Here is a 26,172-nt window from a genome sequence, read left to right as displayed (position 1 = left end):
GAAGAGGGTTGGACTGAACCCACAGGATGGTAGATCTCCAGGAAGAGGGTTGGGCTGAACCCACAGGATGGTAGATCTCCAGGAAGAGGGTTGGACTGAACCCACAGGATGGTAGATCTCCAGGAAGAGGGTTGGACTGAACCCACAGGATGGTAGATCTCCAGGAAGAGGGTTGGACTGAACCCACAGGATGGTAGATCTCCAGGAAGAGGGTTGGACTGAACCCACAGGATGGTAGATCTCCAGGAAGAGGGTTGGACTGAACCCACAGGATGGTAGATCTCCAGGAAGAGGGTTGGACAACCCTGTCCTAGACTGAACAGGTGTTCATAGCACATATTCACAAAGCATCTCAGAGTAGGAGACAGTGCTGGTCTAGGATCAGTTCTGCCTATTAGATCAATGAATAACACAGGGGGTATCTGATCCTAGATCAGCACTGAGACTCAGAGGCTTTAAAATAAAGTTGTTCTAACATCTCTGTTTAATAACTGAAAGTGATGACTCACTGCTGGGAGAGTTCAGCCTAGATCTAACACCACCCTTCCATCCATCTATGACCTCACAAGAGGAAGTGCAACACTCGAGGCCCCTGCTAGCTCCTCACGAGTCGGCTGGACCAAAATCTGCCAATGTCATTAATGCTACACAACACATGTTGGCCCACATGGCACCCTATTCCCCATATAGTGCACTACTTCTGACCAGACCCCCTATGGGCCCAGGTAAAAAAGTAGTACACCATCTAGGGAACAGGGTGCCACGTCTAGACTTAGGCTATAGTATCCAGACATGCACTAGGCTGTTCTTCCAGAGAGACAAAGGGAGGGGAGATAGTATCACTTCCTAGGGATAAAATACAGTCCAGAAAAACAGGCCTGGCCTGTAGAATGTAAATAAGTAGAACAAGATTTAGGAGACAGGGACAGACCATTTATTTAGCTAAAACAAACACACACACCCCCCCTCAGGTCAAAACTGAAGACTTAATGGAGGGAGATTTAGAGATGGATTAAAGAATTTCAATCATAACATGATGAGCCATGGCCCTTTGTTTACAAATAGAAGACAGATGAGATAACGTCCTAAAAACAGGCCTTTGACCACCAGGTCTATAGGCTATATCTATATTTCCTGTCTGAGGGACGCTGACGATGAGAATAGAGCAGCGTCATCAGGGGCTTCGTCCCCAAATGGTGCACTACTTTGTACCAGGGTCCATAGGGCGCTGGTTAAAACGTTAGTACAGTGTATAGGGAGCCATTTGGCACGAACCTCAGGGCTCACATCATTCATCTGTCATAGAAGACAATACACAGCGTTCCTCATGGGGATCCTGCCTGGGCTTAGCCAATAACCCACAGGTAGGACCTAACCTCCTGTCTCCATCTGTCTGTGTGTGTGTGTGTGTCTGTGTATATATATCCCCCCCTCCTTCATGCATTTCACAGTAAGGATATGACATCGTGTGAGGCTGGGAACCCCCTGCACCCACCCACACAGACAGAGCTACTGGGGACATCCTCCATGTCTGATGATCAAATAACGGTAAAGTACCCATCTAAAATGAACACAATGATTCAACATGGTCCTTTAATAGGAGTTGTAAGAAACGGTGTGTGCACCTGTCAAGAAGACATTAATGGAAGAGTTTAGTCTATGTATGACAGATCTAAGATAAATAGCTTCATTGTGATCAATCACTCACAAAGGAAAAGTTGTCAAAAAACACAATGACTATAATTGTATAGTTGACAATTAATTTATTTCCTCAGGACTGCTACACTAACAAACCAGTGTGTTCCAGGAAACCTAAAGTAGTCTGCGTAATGAACAAAGTAGCCAACTAGGGGGGGGGGAAACCACCCAGAGTGGTTTCCCCCCGCATAAAATATGTTTGTTTATATAACAGGAGTTATCTGACTGTGGTACTGCTGTACATCTCTGGTAATATCGTTGACTAGTGTGTGCAGGTCTGGGTTGTCACGACTACCAGACCTGGTATGACCACGCAAGTTGGAAGCAGAAACACCCCTCTCATGTTCTCTCTCTCTCTCTCTTCAGATTTTATACAGCTAGGCCTAATGCCTCAGTCTACCAAAACATGACTGAAATCCACCGGTGTTGAACTTTCAACTAAACACTCAACATTCGGGGGGCTTCGACAAGTAAAGATTATTTACAGTAAAATAAGAAATAGCTAGCTAGTTAAGAAACAAAGTAGCCAATTGATCTAGCTAGCAAGTTTCACAGACTGTCTGGGTGAATACAAACAATTGGAATATGAGTGATCACATCTTATCGCCGCCTCAAAACAACATGGTCTCGAGTTGCCCTATAAAGAACGCAGTGCTTCCGCGCATGGGCGTCGTAGGTGGTTAAAATGCTGAAGCCCAAAAAATAACTGCCACATTTTTAAGGGGACATACTTTTAACGAAAATCCTGTTACTGAAGGTATATCAATAATACGTGATTCCTTGTCCATCGGTCCCGATTGTATAATGTGTGGATATCTGTATGGAAACTGCCTGAACCTAACTTTTCTCCAAACCGGTGCCTATAATAACTCTGCTGTGATTGACAGTGGTAGGCTATGCGGAAGCGCGTCTTGCATGCTGTCTACCACAGCAGAGTTACCACGTTTACAGACGGGCCGTGGCAACCGGCAAAGGTCTCATAGACTTCAATAACAGTAGGGCGGCGTGTGCCAAAACGGAAGTGGCAAGGTTCGTGGTGCTCGCTCCTGCGAGCAGCGGCGGCACAGCTGGCTCAGCACCAGAAGATGAAATTAAACAAGTCTTGAGCGGCCGTAGCACATGGTTGACCAATGCACAGAGTTCATCTTGTCAACCAAACAAACGTTTTAATGACAATATTCAAGCTGACAACAACCGGGACCGCTCGTCTCTGCACGGTAGCCAGATTTTCTCGCGGTTCAACTGCCATTTAGTGCTGCTCGTGTGTAAACACCTTTATAGTGCAGGTTTGAAGAAACATTCTGTTCCGAGGAGGCTTCTATCAGAGGAGGCTCATGGGAGGAGCAATAGGAGGACGGGCTCATTGCAATGGCTGGAATGGAATAAATGGAACGGTATCAAACATATGGAAACCACAGATTTGACTCAGTTCCATTCCAATGAGCCTGTCCTCCTATAGCTTCTCCCACCAGCCACCTCTGGTTTCTATAGCTACATATATTCACACATTATACACTGAACAGAAATATACATGCAACATGTAAAGTGTTGGTCCCATGTTTCATGAGCTGAAATAAAAGATCCCAGAAATGTTCCATACGAACAAAAAGCTTTTTTCTCTCAAATGTTGTATAAAAATTTGTTTACATCCCTGTTAGTGAGCATTTCTCCTTTGCCAAGAATTGAATGTTAATTTCTCTACCATAAGCCGCCTCCGTAATTTCATTTTTTTGGGCAGTATGTCCAACCGGCCTCACAACCGCAGACCACATGCATGGCGTCGTGTGGGCGAGTGGTTTGCTGATGTCAGCGTTTTGAACAGAATGCCCCATGGTGGTGGGGTTATGGTGTGGGCAGGCATAAGCTACCAGACAACAAACACAATTGCATTTTACAGGTGGCCATTTGAATGCAGAGATACCGTGAGGTGTTCCTGAGGCCCATTTTTTTTACGGTATCTGTGACCAACATATGAATCTGTATTCCAGTCGTGAAATCCATAGATTAGGGCCTAATGAATTTATTTCAATTGACTGATGTTCTTCTATGAACTAACTCAGTAAAATATTGAATTGTTGCGTTTATATTTGTGTTCAGTATACACTCCGCACCAACGAACAAGGAGTTACTAATTACATATTTGCCTTCAGTAACCACCCTAAACATTTTCAACATTTTATTATCCGTCTCCACATCTTAATCCCCTAGGATGCCCATCCTCGTATACGGCTAGGTTTCCATAACATGAAAAGTCAGATATATGGCATGACGTTTTCTAAAATATGTGCAATGATGGTTATGATATACTTCATCTAGTTATATCCGCTGTGATTAAAACAATTTTAAGCTTTCTGATTTCCAAACTAGCTGCCAAGTTATTTCACTATGACTTTTTAAAAACATGAATCTCGAACACACTCAAATAAGTTTATAAATAAGTTAACTACAGCAACAAAGCTAGCTAGCGCATTAGCTAGCCAAAGCTTACTGCTAGCTGGTAAACTGCCTGATAAAAACAGCTGATAAACTGTCATACTATTTTCCAACCCCTGAATAATACTGACATGGGACAAACAATACGCGTGATATCCGGAGATATACTTAGACAACTGAATCATGTTCAATGGGAAACCCCGCTCTGTCTGTGTGGCCTCATCTCTTCAAATCCCACTGTGCACAAACACTTTCAAATAACATGGGCGTTTCTTCTAGCTTTGTGTGTGTTAGCTAGCTAACTAGGCTAGCGAAGAAACAGATGTGAGTACGCCCGTCCTCTCAACATAGCTAGCTAGCAAACATACCAAGCACAAGTTACGGCTACTGTTAGCATGCTAGCTGGCTGGCTACTTCCCACTCAGACATGAACTCTTGAACAGAGCAAATAAGTCAACAAAGGCCCCGAAAAACTCACCAGTGACGTTGTATAAAGTACAACGAACAACCTAAAGTGCCTTACCTTTAATTACATTACTAAAAATCGTGGCCTTGAACTCTTCTTTGGCCCTTTGATCGAAGTCCTGACCATGGATGATGCGCATCTGCTTCAGGAAAGTGGACTTGCCGCTTTCTCCCGCTCCGAGTAGCAGAATCTTCACCAGCCGCTTCACATACGTCTTATCCCGTGAAATACTTTTGTCTATTTCTTTAGATTTCCTTAATTGTTCTGCCTCGTTACTCGTGAGGAGACAGTTTGGAAAACATACAGATAAAACGGACCGGGACGGCAGGAAATCCGCCATCTTTGAAACAACTTCATCGATACAGTAGAGAGAGTTGGTTTGAGGCGAGCGACTAGAGTCTACTCGCGGACGGGGCGGGGCGCGATTACGATAACGTGTGGGTGTGTGAGCGCGCACAGGGCTAGCACAATGAGGGGGTTTGTTTATCTGGCCTGGTTACCGCGGTGGAGGGAGTTTAAACCGGGTGAAAAGTGATTGCATTCGTTTTGGAATCAGGCTGCCTCCCGGGCCTGGGCCAGGTAACCTGCTTTGGCCGACGACGGCGAAGTCGGCTGAAAACAAAAGTGAGGTATTCAAGCACGTGGAGTGATGAGTATGGTTCTGTAGTTTTACATGCAAAAAAATGTAAATGTAAATGTAAAAACGATTTATCTGCCTTCGCATTGAAAACTAGTATGAAAATTCTTACATTTATTTTATGGAAAAGAGATGTATGTTTTTGGACGATGCACCTAGTTGCCTTGTTGACAACATGACCGAGCGGCGCAGATTGCTGTTTGATTTGAGAAGGGTGCTCCTCCCTCGCAGTTTTCGCCCGATGATGTGACGGGCCATTGCCCGGCTCAACCCGGGCCAGTCTAATAGAATTTCCTGTGTGAATAAACGTTTGGGCGGATGACAAAAGGTCTAGATTGCCCATATCCTCTGATTTTGTTTCACTTTGAAGCCCACTCATTGCAATTTCTAGAGTAACTGAAATTCATTGTTTTAGGCCAGCCTATAAGTTATTTATGGCTAGGGGTATTTCAATATAGAAATTTGTTCAAAAGGTAATTGCGAATAATAATTGATAACGCAACTGAAAAATCATACCTTTAATACAGTAACAAACCATAGCCTACACACATTATGCCTCACTTAGAAAGATGAGTCGCCATCTTGGAGAAACAGCAACAAAATAAACAGTCCGTGGTTGTATTTGATTAACGTTTTATTAAAAAGCATGGATTTCAACAAAGAAAGGCACGCAACAACAAAATTCACTCCGAACACTCTCGTCTACACTCAACCTCGCGGATGTGGTATCGTGGAGGTGAGATATATATTGGTTACAACATGACAACACATCAGATGGGTGCACTGCATGCAGGTCGTCATAATTGAATATCATGCATTTATCAGCAGTACCACCTGGGTGCGGTAGAGGGCAGTGTATACCCGGGGAGTCATGTCGGTCCGACACCACCTGTGGTATCGTTTTTGGCACCATCTGTTGTTGAGGTAGGCTAGCCCTGGTTTACCTGTGAAATTCATAGGCCTAAATGAGAGATCAAATTAAAGTATATCTGTGACAAATTATTATTATTTTATCATCCAGTGAAGTGATCGCAAAAAAAAGTTGATTGTTTTTATCCTTTCTCTTTCACCACATTCTGGGGCAACAAATATTTTACGTGGATTTTTTAAAATATTTCTATATTTCAATAGGCGATAATCCAAACACTGTTACATTTCAATTCAAGGTTTTACTGCCACAATGCCACCAAATTGATAGCTGCTTGATGGTGTGACGTATGTATGTGTCACTGTCACAAGTAACAGGTTGTTAAACTAGAGTTTAGCCGAGCTGTCATTGGTTGATAAATCCGTCCTCGCTCATTTTGGCCCCTCTCACGCAATCTCTGACGCGCGGTCAACGGAATAGGCTCCGGTCCCAGCCCCGGGTATACCATTATACCTGTGTGATCACTTTTTATTTCATCAACATTTCATACCTGGATTTTCTTCTTAAGGTCCGCGTATCGACTGACGGCAAACATGACCATTAGGACACTGAGAGATTATGGTCAGCACTACCGACCACGGATGGCATGCCTAAAAAATGTAGGTTACCTACCAGTATTACCTACCAGTACGTTTACCTCATTTATCAGTACTTTTAACTGTTTTGAGAAAAAGGTAATAGACTTTAGATAAACTAAAAGTTCACATCATGTCAATTGATTTTAGGTGGGCTGGTGATAGTCTACTTGTTGATAGATTATTATAGTTTACAGTAAATTCATGAGGAGCCCCAAGATTGTTGTTTAAATTTCCCCTTTTCATGTCTTAAAAAAACGAATCAATTGGTTTGTAAAAGTTCATTGTAAAATGTTATTTTTCACAAGAGGTTCTAATTGGGTGTATTTGGCCTCATAATCCTGTTCCCATCCAATTACAAATGGAACAGCTGTGAAGTCATCACGACTTTCAATGTGGTCATCTGCATAGCTTCATCTAAAGATGCTACTGGACTCACACTATTGTTTCATGACCTGTAGGCTACTGTATATTTATTTAGTTTACAGCGAAGAGATTGTAGACCTCTCAGAGATCAAATCTCAATCTAACTGCTAAACAAGGCTTTCTTATACTGTGGGTCGGGGACCCAAAGTTGGCCCTGGGTAATGTGAGAGGTGGGTCGTGAGTTATGAGAATACATCTATAATCACCCACTATTTCTTCTTGATTTGGGTCGTTGGTGGATCATTTGTGTTACAGGAGGACGGTCAATTTCTCATTTGGGTCTCGAGCTAAAAAAGTTTAAGAACCCCTGCTCTAAACCAATTAGCTGCTTGGACAGCCGGGGTAAATGGCTCTGAGCCAATCAGGTCCTCCACATCTCAGGGGTCAGAGGTATCATACAGAACACATCACTATGACCTTTGACCTGATAGGACTGTTTTCTTCCATTTCGTTGAAACAAACCAAAGTGTGTTTTGAGTGTGGGTGTCTGTCCTCTCTCCCCACCTTGCTCCACCTGCAGGTGGAGGTGTTTGTGGTTGAGATGCAGGATCCTAAGAGTGGGGTGAAGGGTGCCGACCAGAAACTCAACGTAACCATCATCCCACACGTCATCAACGGTGAGTCCAGAGACTCACAGCACCAGATGGTCGCCCCACTGAGAGACATATCTCCTCAGACAATATCCCCTCCCATCTCTATTATACTATTACAATGTTTTGCCCTAGATCCTTTTCCTGGTGGAGTAAATATGTCCACCGTAGCCATGTAGCAGGGCTGAAACAACCCAAACATTCAACTGAAGCCAATAGAAAGCTAGGTAGCGGTGCTGCCCAGTAGGGGAAACAGTAGGGAAACACCTTCCATCAATGCTACATTGTTGTTATTTAAAAAAACTGAATTCTGGGAAGTTGTGGTTAGTTATTGGACTAGCTAAGATTCTAGAGCTGCGGCAGACTGTCTTATAGACTGGCTGCTAGGCTTGCTACTGAAGGTTATATAAGACAGCTGTCAATTGGATCAGATCTGTGTGGGTGCTTTGTGCTCCCAAGCTGCCCTCTAATCCTGGGATAAGACCAGGGCCAGGGGGGAAAGATCAGACTTGCATCCCAAACGGCATAGTGCACTGCATAGACTTATGGCTGTGGTCAAAACTAGAGCACTATATAGGGAATAATATAGCAACATGGTCCTTCCTTCCTTTCATCTCCAGCCCTCCTGTTCATCCCAAATAGCACCCTATTCCCTACATAGTGCACTACGTAGCCTTATGGGCCCTGGTCAAAACTATATAGGAAATAGGGTGCCATTTGGGACGAGGGCTGGAGATGAAGGGAAGGAAGGACCATGTGACAGACAGGAAATTGTCATCACAGTCATGGTACTTCCTGCTTCAGTGCTGGTTGTTATTGTAATTTGTAGTTTTTCATGACAAACAGACAGATATATACTGATCAATCTAATCACAAGTTAAGCTATACGGCATAAACTCCCACACATTGTTATTAAGTGATGGATTCTGCACTGTGTCTGAGCCAGGTAGTACCTTCAACAGATAGTCTGTGTGTAGACCAGGCCTGTGAGAGCTGTTGTCATGCTCACTTGTCATCCATCACACAGGGCAGGACATTTTAGCATGGATTGTCACCAAAATGAAGGTTACCACAGAAGGTAAGCAACTGGATTCTATGAATGGATTTGGCTGGGTACTTATATCAATTAATTAAACACAATAAAGGTATTTTTTTAATGTAATTACTACTTCATTACCATGTTATTATGCAAGCAAGTCACTACCAGTTAAATGCTGTAAACTAAAGTATAACCAAGAGCTTTGATAATATATGAACCCCCCCTCCTCTCCTCCCCCCTTCACCAGAGGCCCAGGCGTTTGGGACCATGCTGGTGGCCTACGGGTACATCTACCCCCTCCAGAACCACAGGAAGTTGGTCCTGGTCCCCGACAGCACCCTCTACCGCTTCCAGGTACCTGCCTGTAACTATCTGTGTCTATCTCCCTGTAACTACCTGTGTCTACCTACCTGTATCTCCCTGTAACTACCTGTGTCTATCTCCCTGTAACTCCCTGTAACTACCTGTGTCTATCTACCTGTATCTCGCTGTAACTACCTGTGTCTACCTACCTGTATCTCCCTGTAACTACCTGTGTCTATCTACCTGTAACTATCTATGTCTATCTACCTGTATCTCCCTGTATCTATCTACCTGTATCTCCCTGTAACTACCTGTGTCTATCTACCTGTAACTACCTGTGTCTATCTACCTGTAACTATCTATGTCTATCTACCTGTATCTCCCTGTATCTATCTACCTGTATCTCCCTGTAACTACCTGTGTCTATCTCCCTGTATCTCCCTGTATCTCCCTGTAACTACCTGTGTCTATCTCCCTGTAACTACCTGTGTCTATCTCCCTGTAACTCCCTGTAACTACCTGTGTCTATCTACCTGTATCTCGCTGTAACTACCTGTGTCTACCTACCTGTAACTATCTATGTCTATCTACCTGTATCTCCCTGTATCTATCTACCTGTATCTCCCTGTAACTACCTGTGTCTACCTACCTGTATCTCCCTGTAACTACCTGTGTCTATCTCCCTGTAACTCCCTGTAACTACCTGTGTCTATCTACCTGTATCTCGCTGTAACTACCTGTGTCTACCTACCTGTAACTATCTATGTCTATCTACCTGTATCTCCCTGTATCTATCTACCTGTATCTCCCTGTAACTACCTGTGTCAACCTACCTGTATCTCCCTGTAACTACCTGTGTCTATCTCCCTGTAACTCCCTGTAACTACCTGAGTCTATCTACCTGTATCTCCCTGTAACTACCTGTGTCTACCTACCTGTAACTATCTATGTCTATCTACCTGTATCTACCTGTATCTATCTACCTGTATCTCCCTGTAACTACCTGTGTCTATCTACCTGTATCTCCCTGTAACTACCTGTGTCTATCTACCTGTATCTCCCTGTAACTACCTGTGTCTATCTCCCTGTAACTACCTGTGTCTATCTCCATGTAACTACCTGTGTCTATCTCCATGTAACTACCTGTGTCTACCTACCTGTAACTACCTGTGTCTACCTACCTGTAACTACCTGTGTCGTTCTACCTGTGTCTACCTACCTGTATATCCCTGTAACTACCTGTGTCTATCTACCTGTATCTCCCTCTAACTACCTGTGTCTATCTCCCTCTAACTACCTGTGTCTATCTCCCTGTAACTACCTGTGTCTATCTACCTGTATCTCCCTGTAACTACCTGTGTCTACCTACCTGTATATCCCTCTAACTACCTGTGTCTATCTCCCTGTAACTACCTGTAACTACCTGTGTCTATCTACCTGTATCTCCCTGTAACTACCTGTGTCTATCTCCCTGTAACTACCTGTGTCGACCTACCTGTATCTCCCTGTAACTACCTGTGTCTATCTACCTGTATATCCCTGTAACTACCTGTGCCTATATCCCTGTAACTACCTGTGTCTATCTCCCTGTAACTACCTGTCTACCTACCTGTATATCCCTGTAACTACCTGTGTCTATCTACCTGTATCTCCCTGTAACTACCTGTGTCTATCTCCCTGTAACTACCTGTCTACCTACCTGTATATCCCTGTAACTACCTGTGTCTATCTACCTGTATCTCCCTGTAACTACCTGTGTCTATCTACCTGTATTTCCCTGTAACTACCTGTGTCTATCTACCTGTGTCTATCTACCTGTATCTCCCTGTAACTACCTGTGTCTATCTCCCTGTTACTACCTGTCTACCTACCTGTGTCTATCTCCCTGTAACTACCTGTGTCTATCTACCTGTAACTACCTGTGTCTATCTACCTGTAACTACATGTGTCTATCTCCATGTAACTACCTGTGTCTACCTACCTGTAACTACCTGTGTCGATCTCCCTGTAACTACCTGTGTCTACCTACCTGTATCTCCCTGTAACTAGCTGTGTCTATCTACCTGTATCTCCCTGTAACTACCTGTGTCTTTCTACCTGTATCTCCCTGTAACTACCTGTGTCTATCTCCCTGTAACTACCTGTGTCGATCTCCCTGTATCTCCCTGTAACTACCTGTGTCTTTCTACCTGTATCTCCCTGTAACTACCTGTGTCTACCTACCTGTGTCTATCTCCCTGTAACTACCTGTGTCTACCTACCTGTATCTCCCTGTAACTACCTGTGTATCTCCCTGTATCTCCCTGTAACTACCTGTGTCTATCTACCTGTATCTCCCTGTAACTACCTGTGTCGACCTACCTGTAACTACCTGTGTCTATCTACCTGTATCTCCCTGTAACTACCTGTGTCTACCTACCTGTAACTATCTGTGTCTATCTCCCTGTAACTACCTGTGTCTACCTACCTGTAACTACCTGTGTCTATCTACCTGTATCTCCCTGTAACTACCTGTGTCTACCTACCTGTATATCCCTGTAACTACCTGTGTCTATCTACCTGTATCTCCCTGAAACTACCTGTGTCTATCTCCCTGTAACTACCTGTGTCGACCTACCTGTATCTCCCTGTAACTACCTGTGTCTATCTACCTGTATATCCCTGTAACTACCTGTGCCTATATCCCTGTAACTACCTGTGTCTATCTCCCTGTAACTACCTGTGTCTATCTACCTGTATCTCCCTGTAACTACCTGTGTCTATCTACCTGTATCTCCCTGTAACTACCTGTGTCTATCTACCTGTATTTCCCTGTAACTACCTGTGTCTATCTACCTGTATTTCCCTGTAACTACCTGTGTCTATCTACCTGTGTCTAACTACCTGTGTATATCTAACTGTGTCTATCTACCTGTATCTCCCTGTAACTACCTGTGTCTATCTACCTGTAACTACATGTGTCTATCTCCATGTAACTACCTGTGTCTACCTACCTGTAACTACCTGTGTCGATCTACCTGTATCTCCCTGTAACTACCTGTGTCTACCTACCTGTATCTCCCTGTAACTAGATGTGTCTATCTACCTGTATCTCCCTGTAACTACCTGTGTCTATCTACCTGTATCTCCCTGTAACTACCTGTGTCTATCTCCCTGTAACTACCTGTGTCTCCCTACCTGTAACTACCTGTGTCGATCTCCCTGTATCTCCCTGTAACTACCTGTGTCTATCTACCTGTGTCTCCCTGTAACTACCTGTGTCTATCTACCTGTATCTCCCTGTAACTACCTGTGTCTATCTACCTGTATCTCCCTGTAACTACCTGTGTCTATCTACCTGTATCTCCCTGTTACTACCTGTCTACCTACCTGTGTCTATCTCCCTGTAACTACCTGTGTCTATCTACCTGTATCTCCCTGTAACTACCTGTGTCTATCTCCCTGTATCTCCCTGTAACTACCTGTGTCTATCTACCTGTAACTACCTGTGTCGATCTACCTGTATATCCCTGTAACTACCTGTGTCTATCTACCTGTAACTACCTGTGTCGACCTACCTGTATCTCCCTGTAACTACCTGTGTCTACCTACCTGTATCTCCCTGTAACTACCTGTGTCTATCTACCTGTATCTCCCTGTAACTACCTGTGTCGACCTACCTGTAACTACCTGTGTCAATCTACCTGTAACTACCTGTGTCTATCTACCTGTAACTACCTGTGTCGATCTCCCTGTAACTACCTGTGTCTACCTACCTGTATATCCCTGAAACTACCTGTGTCTACCTACCTGTATCTCCCTGAAACTACCTGTGTCTATCTCCCTGTAACTACCTGTGTCTACCTACCTGTATTTCCCTGTAACTACCTGTGTCTATCTCCCTGTAACTACCTGTGTCTACCTACCTGTAACTACCTGTGTCTACCTACCTGTATTTCCCTGTAACTACCTGTGTCAACCTACCTGTATCTCCCTGTAACTACCTGTATCTCCCTGTAACTACCTGTGTCTATCTACCTGTATCTCCCTGTAACTACCTGTGTCTATCTCCCTGTAACTACCTGTGTCCTACTACCTGTATCTCCCTGTAACTACCTGTGTCTACCTACCTGTAACTACCTGTGTCAACCTACCTGTATCTCCCTGTAACTACCTGTGTCTATCTACCTGTATCTCCCTGTAACTACCTGTGTCTACCTACCTGTATTTCCCTGTAACTACCTGTGTCTACCTACCTGTATCTCCCTGTAACTACCTGTGTCTCTCTACCTGTAACTACCTGTGTCTATCTACCTGTAACTACCTGTGTCTATTTACCTGTATCTCCCTGTAACTACCTGTGTCTACCTACCTGTATTTCCCTGTAACTACCTGTGTTTACCTACCTGTATCTCCCTGTAACTACCTGTGTCTATCTACCTGTAACTACCTGTGTCTATCTACCTGTATCTCCCTGTAACTACCTGTGTCTATCTCCCTGTAACTACCTGTGTCTATTTACCTGTATCTCCCTGAACTACCTTTGTCTATCTCCCTGTAACTATGTGTCAGAGGCAGAGCAAATGACTAATCTTCATGTCACTGTCTGTCCCAACTTTTCCTCAGACCCCTTATTTCTGGCCCATGCAGAAGTGGCCCGCTGAGGACATAGACTATGGTGGGTTTATCTTCTGTAGTGAAAGGAGAGTGAATGTCCAGTCACTGTCAGATACTTATTTTTATGTATTTAAACAAATAATAAATTAGTGGGTAGATCAGCTTCAATACTGCAGATAGATTGTGGCTTCTATCAATGTAATTGGCTGCATCATTTCCAATATCCCATATATTTCTTTTGTAAATATATATATTTACTCAGCAAAAAAGAAACGTCCTCTCACAGTCAACTGTGTTTATTTTCAGCACACTTAACATGTAAATATTTGTATGAACATAACAAGATTCGACAACTGAGACATAAACTGAACAAGTTCCACAGACATGTGACTAACAGAAATGGAATAACGTGTCCCTGAACAAAGGGGGGGTCAAAATCAAAAGTCAGTATCTGGTGTGGCCACCAGCTGCATTAAGTACTGAAGTACACCTCCTCCTCATGGACTACACCAGATTTGCCAGTTCTTGCTGTGAGATGTTACCCCACTCTTCCACCAAGGCACCTGCAAGTTCCCAGACATTTCTGGGGGGAATGGCCCTAGCCCTCACCCTCCGATCCAACAGGTCCCAGATGTGCTCAATGGGATTGAGATCCGGGCTCTTCGCTGGCCATGGCAGAACACTGACATTCCTGTCTTGCAGGAAATCACGCACAGAACGAGCAGTATGGCTGGTGGCATTGTCATGCTGGAGGGTCATGTCAGGATGAACCTGCAGGAAGGGTACCACATGAGGGAGGAGGATGTTTTCCCTGTAACACACAGCGTTGAGATTGTCTGCAATGACAACAAAGTCAGTCCGATGATGCTGTGACACACCGCCCCAGACCATGACGGAACCTCCACCTCCAAATCGATCCCACTCCAGAGTACAGGCCTCGGTGTAACGCTCATTCCTTTGACGATAAACACGAATCCGACCATCAACCCCGGTGAGACTAAACCGCGACTCGTCAGTGAAGAGCACTTTTTGCCAGTCCTGTCTGGTCCAGCAACGGTGGGTTTGTGCCCATAGGTGACGTTGTTGCCGGTGATGTCTGGTGAGGACCTGCCTTACAACAGACCTACAAGCCCTCAGTCCAGCCTCTCTCAGCCTATTGCGAACAGTCTGAGCACTGATGGAGGGATTGTGCGTTCCTGGTGTAACTCGGGCAGTTGTTGTTGCCATCCTGTACCTGTCCTACAGGTGTGATGTTCGGATGTACCGATCCCGTGCAGGTGTTGTTAAACGTGGTCTGCCACTGCGAGGACGATCAGATGTCCGTCCTGTCTCCCTGTAGCGCTGCCTTAGGCGTCTCACAGTACGGACATAGCAATTTATTGCCCTGGCCACATCTGCAGTCCTCATGCCTCCTTGCAGCATGCCTAAGGCACGTTCACGCAGATGAGCAGGGACTCTGGGCATCTTTCTTTTGGTGTTTTTCAGAGTCAGTAGAAAGGCCTCTTTAGTGTCCTAAGTTTTCATAACTGTGACCTTAATTGCCTACCGTCTGTAAGCTGTTAGTGTCTTAACAACCGTTCCACAGGTGCATGTTCATTAATTGTTTATGGTTCATTGAACAAGCATGGGAAAAAGTGTTTAAACCCTTTACAATGAAGATCTGTGAAGTTAATTGGATTTTTATGAATTATCTTTGAAAGACAGGGTCCTGAAAAAGGGACATTTCTTTTTTTGCCGAGTTTATATATATACACACACTACCGGTCAAAGGTTTTAGGACACCTACAAGGGTTTTTCTTTATTTTCACTATTTTCTACATTGTAGAATAATAGTGAAGACATCAAAACTATGAAATAACACATGGAATCATGTAGTAACCAAAAAAGTGTTAAACAAATCAAAATATATTTGAGATTCTTCAAATAGCCACCCTTTGCTTTGATGACAGCTTTGCACACTCTCTATATTTAAAAAAATATATATTTTCCTTCATTATATTCCCCTAACCATACCACCCCTCTCCTAATTGGAGTAAACTAATGGACAGCAACACTTAGGCTTCTACTTCCATCTTATACATATTATATATATTTTACAGACAGAGTATATTTTACGATAGTTACCTTTTGTTTGTTTTTAGTCCTTCAGCTCCACTCAACCCCTCCAATCTGTCTCTGAAGACCATCCAGATTTGACATATATTTGACATATATTTTTCAACTGTGATGTGTCACAAAAGTTCTGAATCTTTCTATGAGTTTTAAAACCCCAGCAGTGCTATCTGATGAGTTAGGTAAATGTTGCAATTCTTCAGCCATTCCTGAACCTGCCACCAAAAACAAGCTACATATGGACAGCACCATAACAGACAATCTAATGATTCTGTCTCTTCGCAGTAAAATCTGCATGGCTGGGATGGTTGTATTTCCCATATATAAAACGTTCTATTGGTTGCAAGAATTTTATATAAAAATGGAAAAACTCAAAGTTTTGAACCCAGCATTGTTTTGTGCATCACTTCACTGTGACATGGAGTCAGTAGATTGAACATCTCTTCCCAATTATTTTACGGTCTCTATGGCACAGCTGTCAATGTTTTGGTGCTTAAATGAAACTGGTACACTTTTTTTATTTATCACAATTTTCTTTAAGCAATTTTGGTCTTTAATGCAGGGCCGACAGATAACTTCCTTACTTTCTCTCCCTTCTACTTGCCTTCCCATTTTTGCGTTAATGCTGCAATTAGTTGGTTGTAATTTGGGGTAGAGCAGACATTTCCATATATTTATGTTAGCTGTGTCCTATTTATGATATCATTTACAAAGATTATACTTTTTTTTTATTCTCAAAAAATAATATTTAAAAAAAATAAAAAATTAGTATATTTGAGTTTAACCAAATATACTAATGGTATTATTTGTTCTGTCTTTTCTGCTGGATTAAACTGAAATTGCAACCAACTTTCTATGGCTTGTTTTAAAAATAGCAATATCCCCCAAGTGAGATATGACTAAAGAGTTAATCAGGGTAAACTGGGATATGACTAAAGAGTTAATCAGGGATATGACTAAAGAGTTAATCAAGGTAAACTGGGATATGACTAAAGAGTTAATCAAGGTAAACTGGGATATGACTAAAGAGTTAATCAAGGTAAACTGGGATATGACTAAAGAGTTAATCAGGGATATGAATAAAGAGTTAATCAGGGATATGACTAAAGAGTTAATCAGGGATATGACTAAAGAGTTAATCAGGGATATGACTAAAGAGTTAATCAGGGTAAACTGGGATATGACTAAAGAGTTAATCAGGGTAAACTGGGATATGACTAAAGAGTTAATCAGGGTAAACTGGGATATGACTAAAGAGTTAATCAGGGTAAACTGGGATATGACTAAAGAGTTAATCAGGGATATGACTAAAGAGTTAATCAGGGATATGACTAAAGAGTTAATCAGGGTAAACTGGGATATGACTAAAGAGTTAATCAGGGTAAACTGGGATATGACTAAAGAGTTAATCAGGGATATGACTAAAGAGTTAATCAGGGTAAACTGGGATATGACTAAAGAGTTAATCAGGGATATGACTAAAGAGTTAATCAGGGTAAACTGGGATATGACTAAAGAGTTAATCAGGGTAAACTGGGATATGACTAAAGAGTTAATCAGGGATATGACTAAAGAGTTAATGAGGGTAAACTGGGATATGACTAAAGAGTTAATCAGGGTAAACTGGGATATGACTAAAGAGTTAATCAGGGTAAACTGGGATATGACTAAAGAGTTAATCAGGGTAAACTGGAATATGACTAAAGAGTTAATCAGGGTAAACTGGGATATGACTAAAGAGTTAATCAGGGTAAACTGGGATATGACTAAAGAGTTAATCAGGGTAAACTGGGATATGACTAAAGAGTTAATCAGGGTAAACTGGAATATGACTAAAGAGTTAATCAGGGTAAACTGGAATATGACTAAAGAGTTAATCAGGGTAAACTGGGATATGACTAAAGAGTTAATCAGGGATATGACTAAAGAGTTAATCAGGGTAAACTGGGATATGACTAAAGAGTTAATCAGGGATATGACTAAAGAGTTAATCAGGGATATGACTAAAGAGTTAATCAGGGTAAACTGGGATATGACTAAAGAGTTAATCAGGGATATGACTAAAGAGTTAATCAGGGTAAACTGGGATATGACTAAAGAGTTAATCAGGGTAAACTGGGATATGACTAAAGAGTTAATCAGGGATATGACTAAAGAGTTAATCAGGGTAAACTGGGATATGACTAAAGAGTTAATCAGGGTAAACTGGGATATGACTAAAGAGTTAATCAGGGTAAACTGGGATATGACTAAAGAGTTAATCAGGGATATGACTAAAGAGTTAATCAGGGTAAACTGGAATATGACTAAAGAGTTAATCAGGGTAAACTGGGATATGACTAAAGAGTTAATCAGGGTAAACTGGGATATGACTAAAGAGTTAATCAGGGATATGACTAAAGAGTTAATCAGGGTAAACTGGGATATGACTAAAGAGTTAATCAGGGTAAACTGGGATATGACTAAAGAGTTAATCAGGGATATGACTAAAGAGTTAATCAGGGTAAACTGGGATATGACTAAAGAGTTAATCAGGGATATGACTAAAGAGTTAATCAGGGTAAACTGGAATATGACTAAAGAGTTAATCAGGGTAAACTGGGATATGACTAAAGAGTTAATCAGGGTAAACTGGGATATGACTAAAGAGTTAATCAGGGATATGACTAAAGAGTTAATCAGGGTAAACTGGGATATGACTAAAGAGTTAATCAGGGTAAACTGGGATATGACTAAAGAGTTAATCAGGGTAAACTGGGATATGACTAAAGAGTTAATCAGGGATATGACTAAAGAGTTAATCAGGGTAAACTGGGATATGACTAAAGAGTTAATCAGGGATATGACTAAAGAGTTAATCAGGGTAAACTGGGATATGACTAAAGAGTTAATCAGGGTAAACTGGGATATGACTAAAGAGTTAATCAGGGATATGACTAAAGAGTTAATCAGGGTAAACTGGGATATGACTAAAGAGTTAATCAGGGATATGACTAAAGAGTTAATCAGGGTAAACTGGGATATGACTAAAAAGTTAATCAGGGTAAACTGGGATATGACTAAAGAGTTAATCAGGGTAAACTGGGATATGACTAAAGAGTTAATCAGGGTAAACTGGGATATGACTAATGAGTTAATCAGGGTAAACTGGAATATGACTAAAGAGTTAATCAGGGTAAACTGGGATATGACTAAAGAGTTAATCAGGGTAAACTGGGATATGACTAAAGAGTTAATCAGGGTAAACTGGGATATGACTAAAGAGTTAATCAGGGTAAACTGGGATATGACTAAAGAGTTAATCAGGGTAAACTGGGATATGACTAATGAGTTAATCAGGGTAAACTGGAATATGACTAAAGAGTTAATCAGGGTAAACTGGGATATGACTAAAGAGTTAATCAGGGTAAACTGGGATATTACTAAAGAGTTAATCAGGGTAAACTGGAATATGACTAAAGAGTTAATCAGGGTAAACTGGAATATGACTAAAGAGTTAATCAGGGTAAACTGGGATATGACTAAAGAGTTAATCAGGGATATGACTAAAGAGTTAATCAGGGTAAACTGGAATATGACTAAAGAGTTAATCAGGGTAAACTGGGATATGACTAAAGAGTTAATCAGGGTAAACTGGGATATGACTAAAGAGTTAATCAGGGATATGACTAAAGAGTTAATCAGGGTAAACTGGGATATGACTAAAGAGTTAATCAGGGTAAACTGGGATATGACTAAAGAGTTAATCAGGGATATGACTAAAGAGTTAATCAGGGTAAACTGGGATATGACTAAAGAGTTAATCAGGGATATGACTAAAGAGTTAATCAGGGTAAACTGGGATATGACTAAAGAGTTAATCAGGGATATGACTAAAGAGTTAATCAGGGTAAACTGGGATATGACTAAAGAGTTAATCAGGGTAAACTGGGATATGACTAAAGAGTTAATCAGGGATATGACTAAAGAGTTAATCAGGGTAAACTGGGATATGACTAAAGAGTTAATCAGGGATATGACTAAAGAGTTAATCAGGGTAAACTGGAATATGACTAAAGAGTTAATCAGGGTAAACTGGGATATGACTAAAGAGTTAATCAGGGTAAACTGGGATATGACTAAAGAGTTAATCAGGGATATGACTAAAGAGTTAATCAGGGTAAACTGGGATATGACTAAAGAGTTAATCAGGGTAAACTGGGATATGACTAAAGAGTTAATCAGGGATATGACTAAAGAGTTAATCAGGGTAAACTGGGATATGACTAAAGAGTTAATCAGGGTAAACTGGGATATGACTAAAGAGTTAATCAGGGTAAACTGGGATATGACTAAAGAGTTAATCAGGGATATGACTAAAGAGTTAATCAGGGTAAACTGGGATATGACTAAAGAGTTAATCAGGGTAAACTGGGATATGACTAAAGAGTTAATCAGGGATATGACTAAAGAGTTAATCAGGGTAAACTGGGATATGACTAAAGAGTTAATCAGGGATATGACTAAAGAGTTAATCAGGGTAAACTGGAATATGACTAAAGAGTTAATCAGGGTAAACTGGGATATGACTAAAGAGTTAATCAGGGTAAACTGGGATATGACTAAAGAGTTAATCAGGGATATGACTAAAGAGTTAATCAGGGTAAACTGGGATATGACTAAAGAGTTAATCAGGGTAAACTGGGATATGACTAAAGAGTTAATCAGGGTAAACTGGGATATGACTAAAGAGTTAATCAGGGTAAACTGGGATATGACTAATGAGTTAATCAGGGTAAACTGGAATATGACTAAAGAGTTAATCAGGGTAAACTGGGATATGACTAAAGAGTTAATCAGGGTAAACTGGGATATTACTAAAGAGTTAATCAGGGTAAACTGGAATATGACTAAAGAGTTAATCAGGGTAAACTGGAATATGACTAAAGAGTTAATCAGGGTAAACTGGGATATGACTAAAGAGTTAATCAGGGATATGACTAAAGAGTTAATCAGGGTAAACTGGAATATGACTAAAGAGTTAATCAGGGTAAACTGGGATATGACTAAAGAGTTAATCAGGGTAAACTGGGATATGACTAAAGAGTTAATCAGGGATATGACTAAAGAGTTAATCAGGGTAAACTGGGATATGACTAAAGAGTTAATCAGGGTAAACTGGGATATGACTAAAGAGTTAATCAGGGATATGACTAAAGAGTTAATCAGGGTAAACTGGGATATGACTAAAGAGTTAATCAGGGATATGACTAAAGAGTTAATCAGGGTAAACTGGGATATGACTAAAGAGTTAATCAGGGATATGACTAAAGAGTTAATCAGGGTAAACTGGGATATGACTAAAGAGTTAATCAGGGTAAACTGGGATATGACTAAAGAGTTAATCAGGGATATGACTAAAGAGTTAATCAGGGTAAACTGGGATATGACTAAAGAGTTAATCAGGGATATGACTAAAGAGTTAATCAGGGTAAACTGGAATATGACTAAAGAGTTAATCAGGGTAAACTGGGATATGACTAAAGAGTTAATCAGGGTAAACTGGGATATGACTAAAGAGTTAATCAGGGATATGACTAAAGAGTTAATCAGGGTAAACTGGGATATGACTAAAGAGTTAATCAGGGTAAACTGGGATATGACTAAAGAGTTAATCAGGGATATGACTAAAGAGTTAATCAGGGTAAACTGGGATATGACTAAAGAGTTAATCAGGGTAAACTGGGATATGACTAAAGAGTTAATCAGGGTAAACTGGGATATGACTAAAGAGTTAATCAGGGATATGACTAAAGAGTTAATCAGGGTAAACTGGGATATGACTAAAGAGTTAATCAGGGTAAACTGGGATATGACTAAAGAGTTAATCAGGGATATGACTAAAGAGTTAATCAGGGTAAACTGGGATATGACTAAAGAGTTAATCAGGGATATGACTAAAGAGTTAATCAGGGTAAACTGGAATATGACTAAAGAGTTAATCAGGGTAAACTGGGATATGACTAAAGAGTTAATCAGGGTAAACTGGGATATGACTAAAGAGTTAATCAGGGATATGACTAAAGAGTTAATCAGGGTAAACTGGGATATGACTAAAGAGTTAATCAGGGTAAACTGGGATATGACTAAAGAGTTAATCAGGGATATGACTACAGAGTTAATCAGGGTAAACTGGGATATGACTAAAGAGTTAATCAGGGTAAACTGGGATATGACTAAAGAGTTAATCAGGGTAAACTGGGATATGACTAAAGAGTTAATCAGGGATATGACTAAAGAGTTAATCAGGGTAAACTGGGATATGACTAAAGAGTTAATCAGGGTAAACTGGGATATGACTAAAGAGTTAATCAGGGTAAACTGGGATATGACTAAAGAGTTAATCAGGGATATGACTAAAGAGTTAATCAGGGTAAACTGGGATATGACTAAAGAGTTAATCAGGGTAAACTGGGATATGACTAAAGAGTTAATCAGGGTAAACCGTGATATGACTAAAGAGTTAATCAAGGTAAACTGTGATATGAGTAAAGAGTTAATCAAGGTAAACTGTGATATGAGTAAAGAGTTAATCAGGGTGATTTTTCCACAAATAGACAGATATTTTCCTTTCCATCGTAGTAACATCTTATCTATGTTTGCTAACATTCTATTCAAATGTATTAGAGTGAGAATTTCTTTCTTTCGGGATATAAATACCGATTATGCCAACATCACCGTCAGACCATTTTATTGGTAAACTACACGGTAATGTAAAATAATATTTTTTTTTTGTGATCCAATACGTAACATAGTACACTGATCATAATTTGGTTGTAATCCAGAGAGGTTAGGAAAAGTATCTAGATCCTCTGAGGCTGTGGAGGGATTCAGATTGTGGATTGAAAAGCAAACATGAATCGTCAGCGTTTCAGTGACAGCTGTTTTTAAGCCCTGCCAGCTACTTGTTAATGTGGCTGTTGTTCCAGCTAGTTAAGATAGTGACACAATAACATTCTGAGTCACATGTTCTCACGTAGACAAACTGATCATATATTAACCCAGTTTTCTGCACCTGGCTGAGGTAAAGATGTGGTAAATAACGTGTCGTATACTTCCCCTCTCTCTCCCTAAAGCCATCTACCTGGCCAGGAGAAACATCCGGAAGAAGGGGATGCTGGAGCCCTATGAGCAGGTACTACGGGTGGGAGAAAAAAGACTGGGGGAAAAAATGGCCATCTTAAATAAATCCCACTTACTACGCCAGTGATATGTGGTTGTCTCACCTAGCTATCTGTGGATAAGAGCGTCTGCTAAATGACTGTTAATGTCAGGTACAGTAGCTGTCTCACCCATAGGGCTATAGTGGTGGGTTAAGGGCTGGTGTTGGTTATATTCTGTTGTCTGGGGGATCCAAAGCAGAATTGAGGAGCAAGATATTTCTTTATACATGATTCTGTTCTTTTATCTTCGGTGGATTTGTCATCTATCTATTTGACTTTTAGTTATTTTAGTCAAACATCTGTTGTTTTCAACAGCAACACTACGACAATCTCCACAAATGGATGAACCCCAAGTGGGATTTCATCGTGATGCAGGCTACAGAACAGTACAAGTATGTAACCTTCTGTTGTCTGAAGACTGGATTAGACTACTGTTTATGTGTTGGTAGGGACCCACACACTGTGCAGGCTTTTGATCCAGCCCAGCACTAACATGCCCAATTCACCTAATCAAGAGCTGTGTGATTATTCAGCCCAGCATTAACATGTCTGATTCACCTAATCAAGAGCTGTGTGATTATTCAGCCCAGCACTAACATGTCTGATTCACCTAATCAAGAGCTGTGTGATTATTCAGCCCAGCACTAACATGTCTGATTCACCTAATCAAGAGCTGTGTGATTATTCAGCCCAGCACTAACATGTCTGATTCACCTAATCAAGAGCTGTGTGATTATTCAGCCCAGCATTAACATGTCTGATTCACCTAATCAAGAGCTGTGTGATTATTCAGCCCAGCACTAACATGTCTGATTCACCTAATCAAGAGCTGTGTGATTATTCAGCCCAGCATTAACATGTCTGATTCACCTAATCAAGAGCTGTGTGATTATTTGAATCAGATGTGTTAGTGCTTGGATGAATAAAAGCCTGCACACCTTGTGGGTCCCCAAGACCAGGTGTAATTCAATAGTGACCTGTCTTTCTTTGTTTCCTCTATCTACCTCCTTTCCCCTGTCTGTTTCTCCGATATGTGTTCTGTCTGTCTGTCTGTCTGTCTGTCTGTCTGTCTGTCTGTCTGTCTGTCTGTCTGTCTGTCTGTCTGTCTGTCTGTCTGTCTGTCAGGGCTAGTAAAGAGAGGAAGAAGCCAGACAGAGTGGTGTTGGACTGTCAGGAGAGAGCCTACTGGATAGTACACAGACCACCAGTGAGTACAGACCGACCAAAGTGGTTGTGTGTGTGTGTCCACAAGGACAGGATATTGTTGCTGTCAGCCTATGAGGTCCATAGCGTCTAGTCCTGCTCTCTCTCCTTTCACTGTGACTCTGTTTCGTGATGGAATTTACTCTGACCCCGCCGTAAAGTTTGATGTGGTAGTAAACAGCTCGGAGGCAAGTGTATCCTTTTAGGTTATTTAATGTGGAACTCACTTGACTAGTGACTACAATGGGGTATCTCTGCTAAACAGCTACATGATTAATGACAAGTTAAATTCACAGTCATATCCCTACGCAGAATACTCCAGTTATAGTTGTATCACCCAGTAGTGTTAATACGCATCACATAGGAACTATATCAGCTCACACCTTCCCTCTTAGTCTGTAGATCTGAATGAGACCTGTATGAGATCTGTATGAGACCTGAATGATGAGACCTGAATGAGACCTCTATGAGACCTCTATGAGACCTGTATGAGACCTGTATGAGACCTGAATGAGACCTCTATGAGACCTCTATGAGACCTCTATGAGACCTCTGAGACCTGTATGAGACCTGAATGATGAGACCTCTATGAGACCTCTATGAGACCTGAATGAGACCTCTATGAGGCTCTATGAGACCTGAATGAGACCTGAATGAGACCTGTATGAGACCTGTATGAGACCTGTATGAGACCTGTATGAGACCTCTATGAGACCTCTATGAGACCTGTATGAGACCTGTATGAGACCTGTATGAGACCTGTATGAGACCTGTATGAGACCTGTATGAGACCTCTATGAGACCTGTATGAGACCTCTGAGACCTGAATGATGAGACCTGTATGAGACCTCTGAGACCTGTATGAGACCTGTATGAGACCTGTATGAGACCTGTATGAGACCTCTGAGACCTGAATGATGAGACCTGTATGAGACCTCTGAGACCTGTATGAGACCTCTATGAGACCTCTATGAGACCTGAATGAGACCTGTAGTGTTATTACATGACCAATAATAACAACAAGTTTCTCTAGTCTGTTAATGATACAATACTACGCCTCGTTTCAATAACAAACAAAGTCATTTTATCCCCAACAACTGTTTCTGTTCTTTTTTTTTCTCAACAAAACTTTTCTTTCAACATAACAGTCTCATTCTTTTCAGTCTTTCAACTTAACTTTGAACTAAAGGCTGCTGGGTGGACTACCAGTTTCCTGCATAGAGATGTTGAGTGTTATTGTGTCTCACTGTAGCCACGAGGCCGTGGTCCAGACAGACAGAACAGCAGCAGAACTACAGCAGGCCTCATTCAGAACTAGAGGTCTACTGGGCTCCATCCAGTCTGTATCGCACACAGTCAACCACTACAGGAGAACTAACAGGGGTCATCAGTTGAAACATTGGGGGGGGGGGGAGAACATCTCCAAGGACTGTGTGTGATGTAATAGAACACAGAGAAAAAGATACCAGGTGTTTTTAGGACATGGGGAAAATCAAACCTGTTACTCAGTTCAGGTAGGCCTCCACACTGCAGCAGGAAACTAGGAGGGGTGCTTGACAACGCTGAGGAAAATCCAACAAAAGGGTTTACCAGGAAAAACTTCCAAAAGGACTAATTAGAGGCAGAAAGGAGTTGGAGCATGTTCAAGTAGCTTCCTATTGGTTCATTCATCCCCCCTCCTCTCCCCTGTAACTATTCCCCAGGACGTTGCTGTAAATGAGAACGTGTTCTCAGTCAACTTAAGGGTTAAATAAAAACAATTAAATACAAGTAATATAATGTTCTCATTCAAAATGAACAATGATTGAGGATGTTGGTACCAGATCTGTTAGAAAAACATCGGTCTGCTCGTTGGAGACCATTAACAATGCAGCATGATCATATGATGTTTCTTTCTGAGTCTCCCCACTTCCTTACCCAGGGGACTGTGCTCCACTTCCTTACCCAGGGGTCTGTGCCCCACT

At 41.5% G+C, this 26,172-nt stretch overlaps 2 protein-coding genes across 4 annotated transcripts in view; one reads left to right on the top strand and one right to left on the bottom strand.

Moving 5' to 3' along the window:
- LOC106606258 (guanine nucleotide-binding protein subunit alpha-13) overlaps positions 1-4,990 on the bottom strand; it is a 35,810-nt gene extending 30,820 nt beyond the window's left edge. The window contains exon 1 of the mRNA XM_045719588.2: positions 4,655-4,990. Coding sequence (XP_045575544.1) covers positions 4,655-4,937 — 283 coding nt within the window. The 5' untranslated portion in view covers positions 4,938-4,990. The remainder of the gene's footprint in view (positions 1-4,654) is intronic.
- Positions 1,217-26,172, top strand: part of LOC106592109 (regulator of G-protein signaling 9) — a 37,862-nt gene continuing 12,906 nt past the window's right edge. The window contains exons 1-9 of one of the 3 annotated variants that reach the window (XM_082976263.1): positions 1,218-1,364; positions 1,452-1,548; positions 7,684-7,780; positions 8,781-8,831; positions 9,040-9,146; positions 13,701-13,752; positions 22,919-22,977; positions 23,321-23,397; positions 24,131-24,212. In XM_082976263.1, coding sequence (XP_082832389.1) covers positions 1,459-1,548; positions 7,684-7,780; positions 8,781-8,831; positions 9,040-9,146; positions 13,701-13,752; positions 22,919-22,977; positions 23,321-23,397; positions 24,131-24,212 — 615 coding nt within the window. In that variant the 5' untranslated portion in view covers positions 1,218-1,364; positions 1,452-1,458. Of the gene's footprint in view, positions 1,365-1,451; positions 1,549-6,466; positions 6,762-7,683; positions 7,781-8,780; positions 8,832-9,039; positions 9,147-13,700; positions 13,753-22,918; positions 22,978-23,320; positions 23,398-24,130; positions 24,213-26,172 lie in introns of those variants that run through there. The other 2 variants (XM_082976264.1, XM_082976265.1) reach the window with 2 other exon arrangements.

The sequence above is a fragment of the Salmo salar genome, chromosome 06 (genome assembly GCF_965601325.2).
Source record: "Salmo salar chromosome 06, fSalSal1, whole genome shotgun sequence".
Lineage (NCBI taxonomy): Eukaryota > Metazoa > Chordata > Actinopteri > Salmoniformes > Salmonidae > Salmo > Salmo salar.
This window is presented reverse-complemented; position numbering and strand designations above follow the sequence as displayed.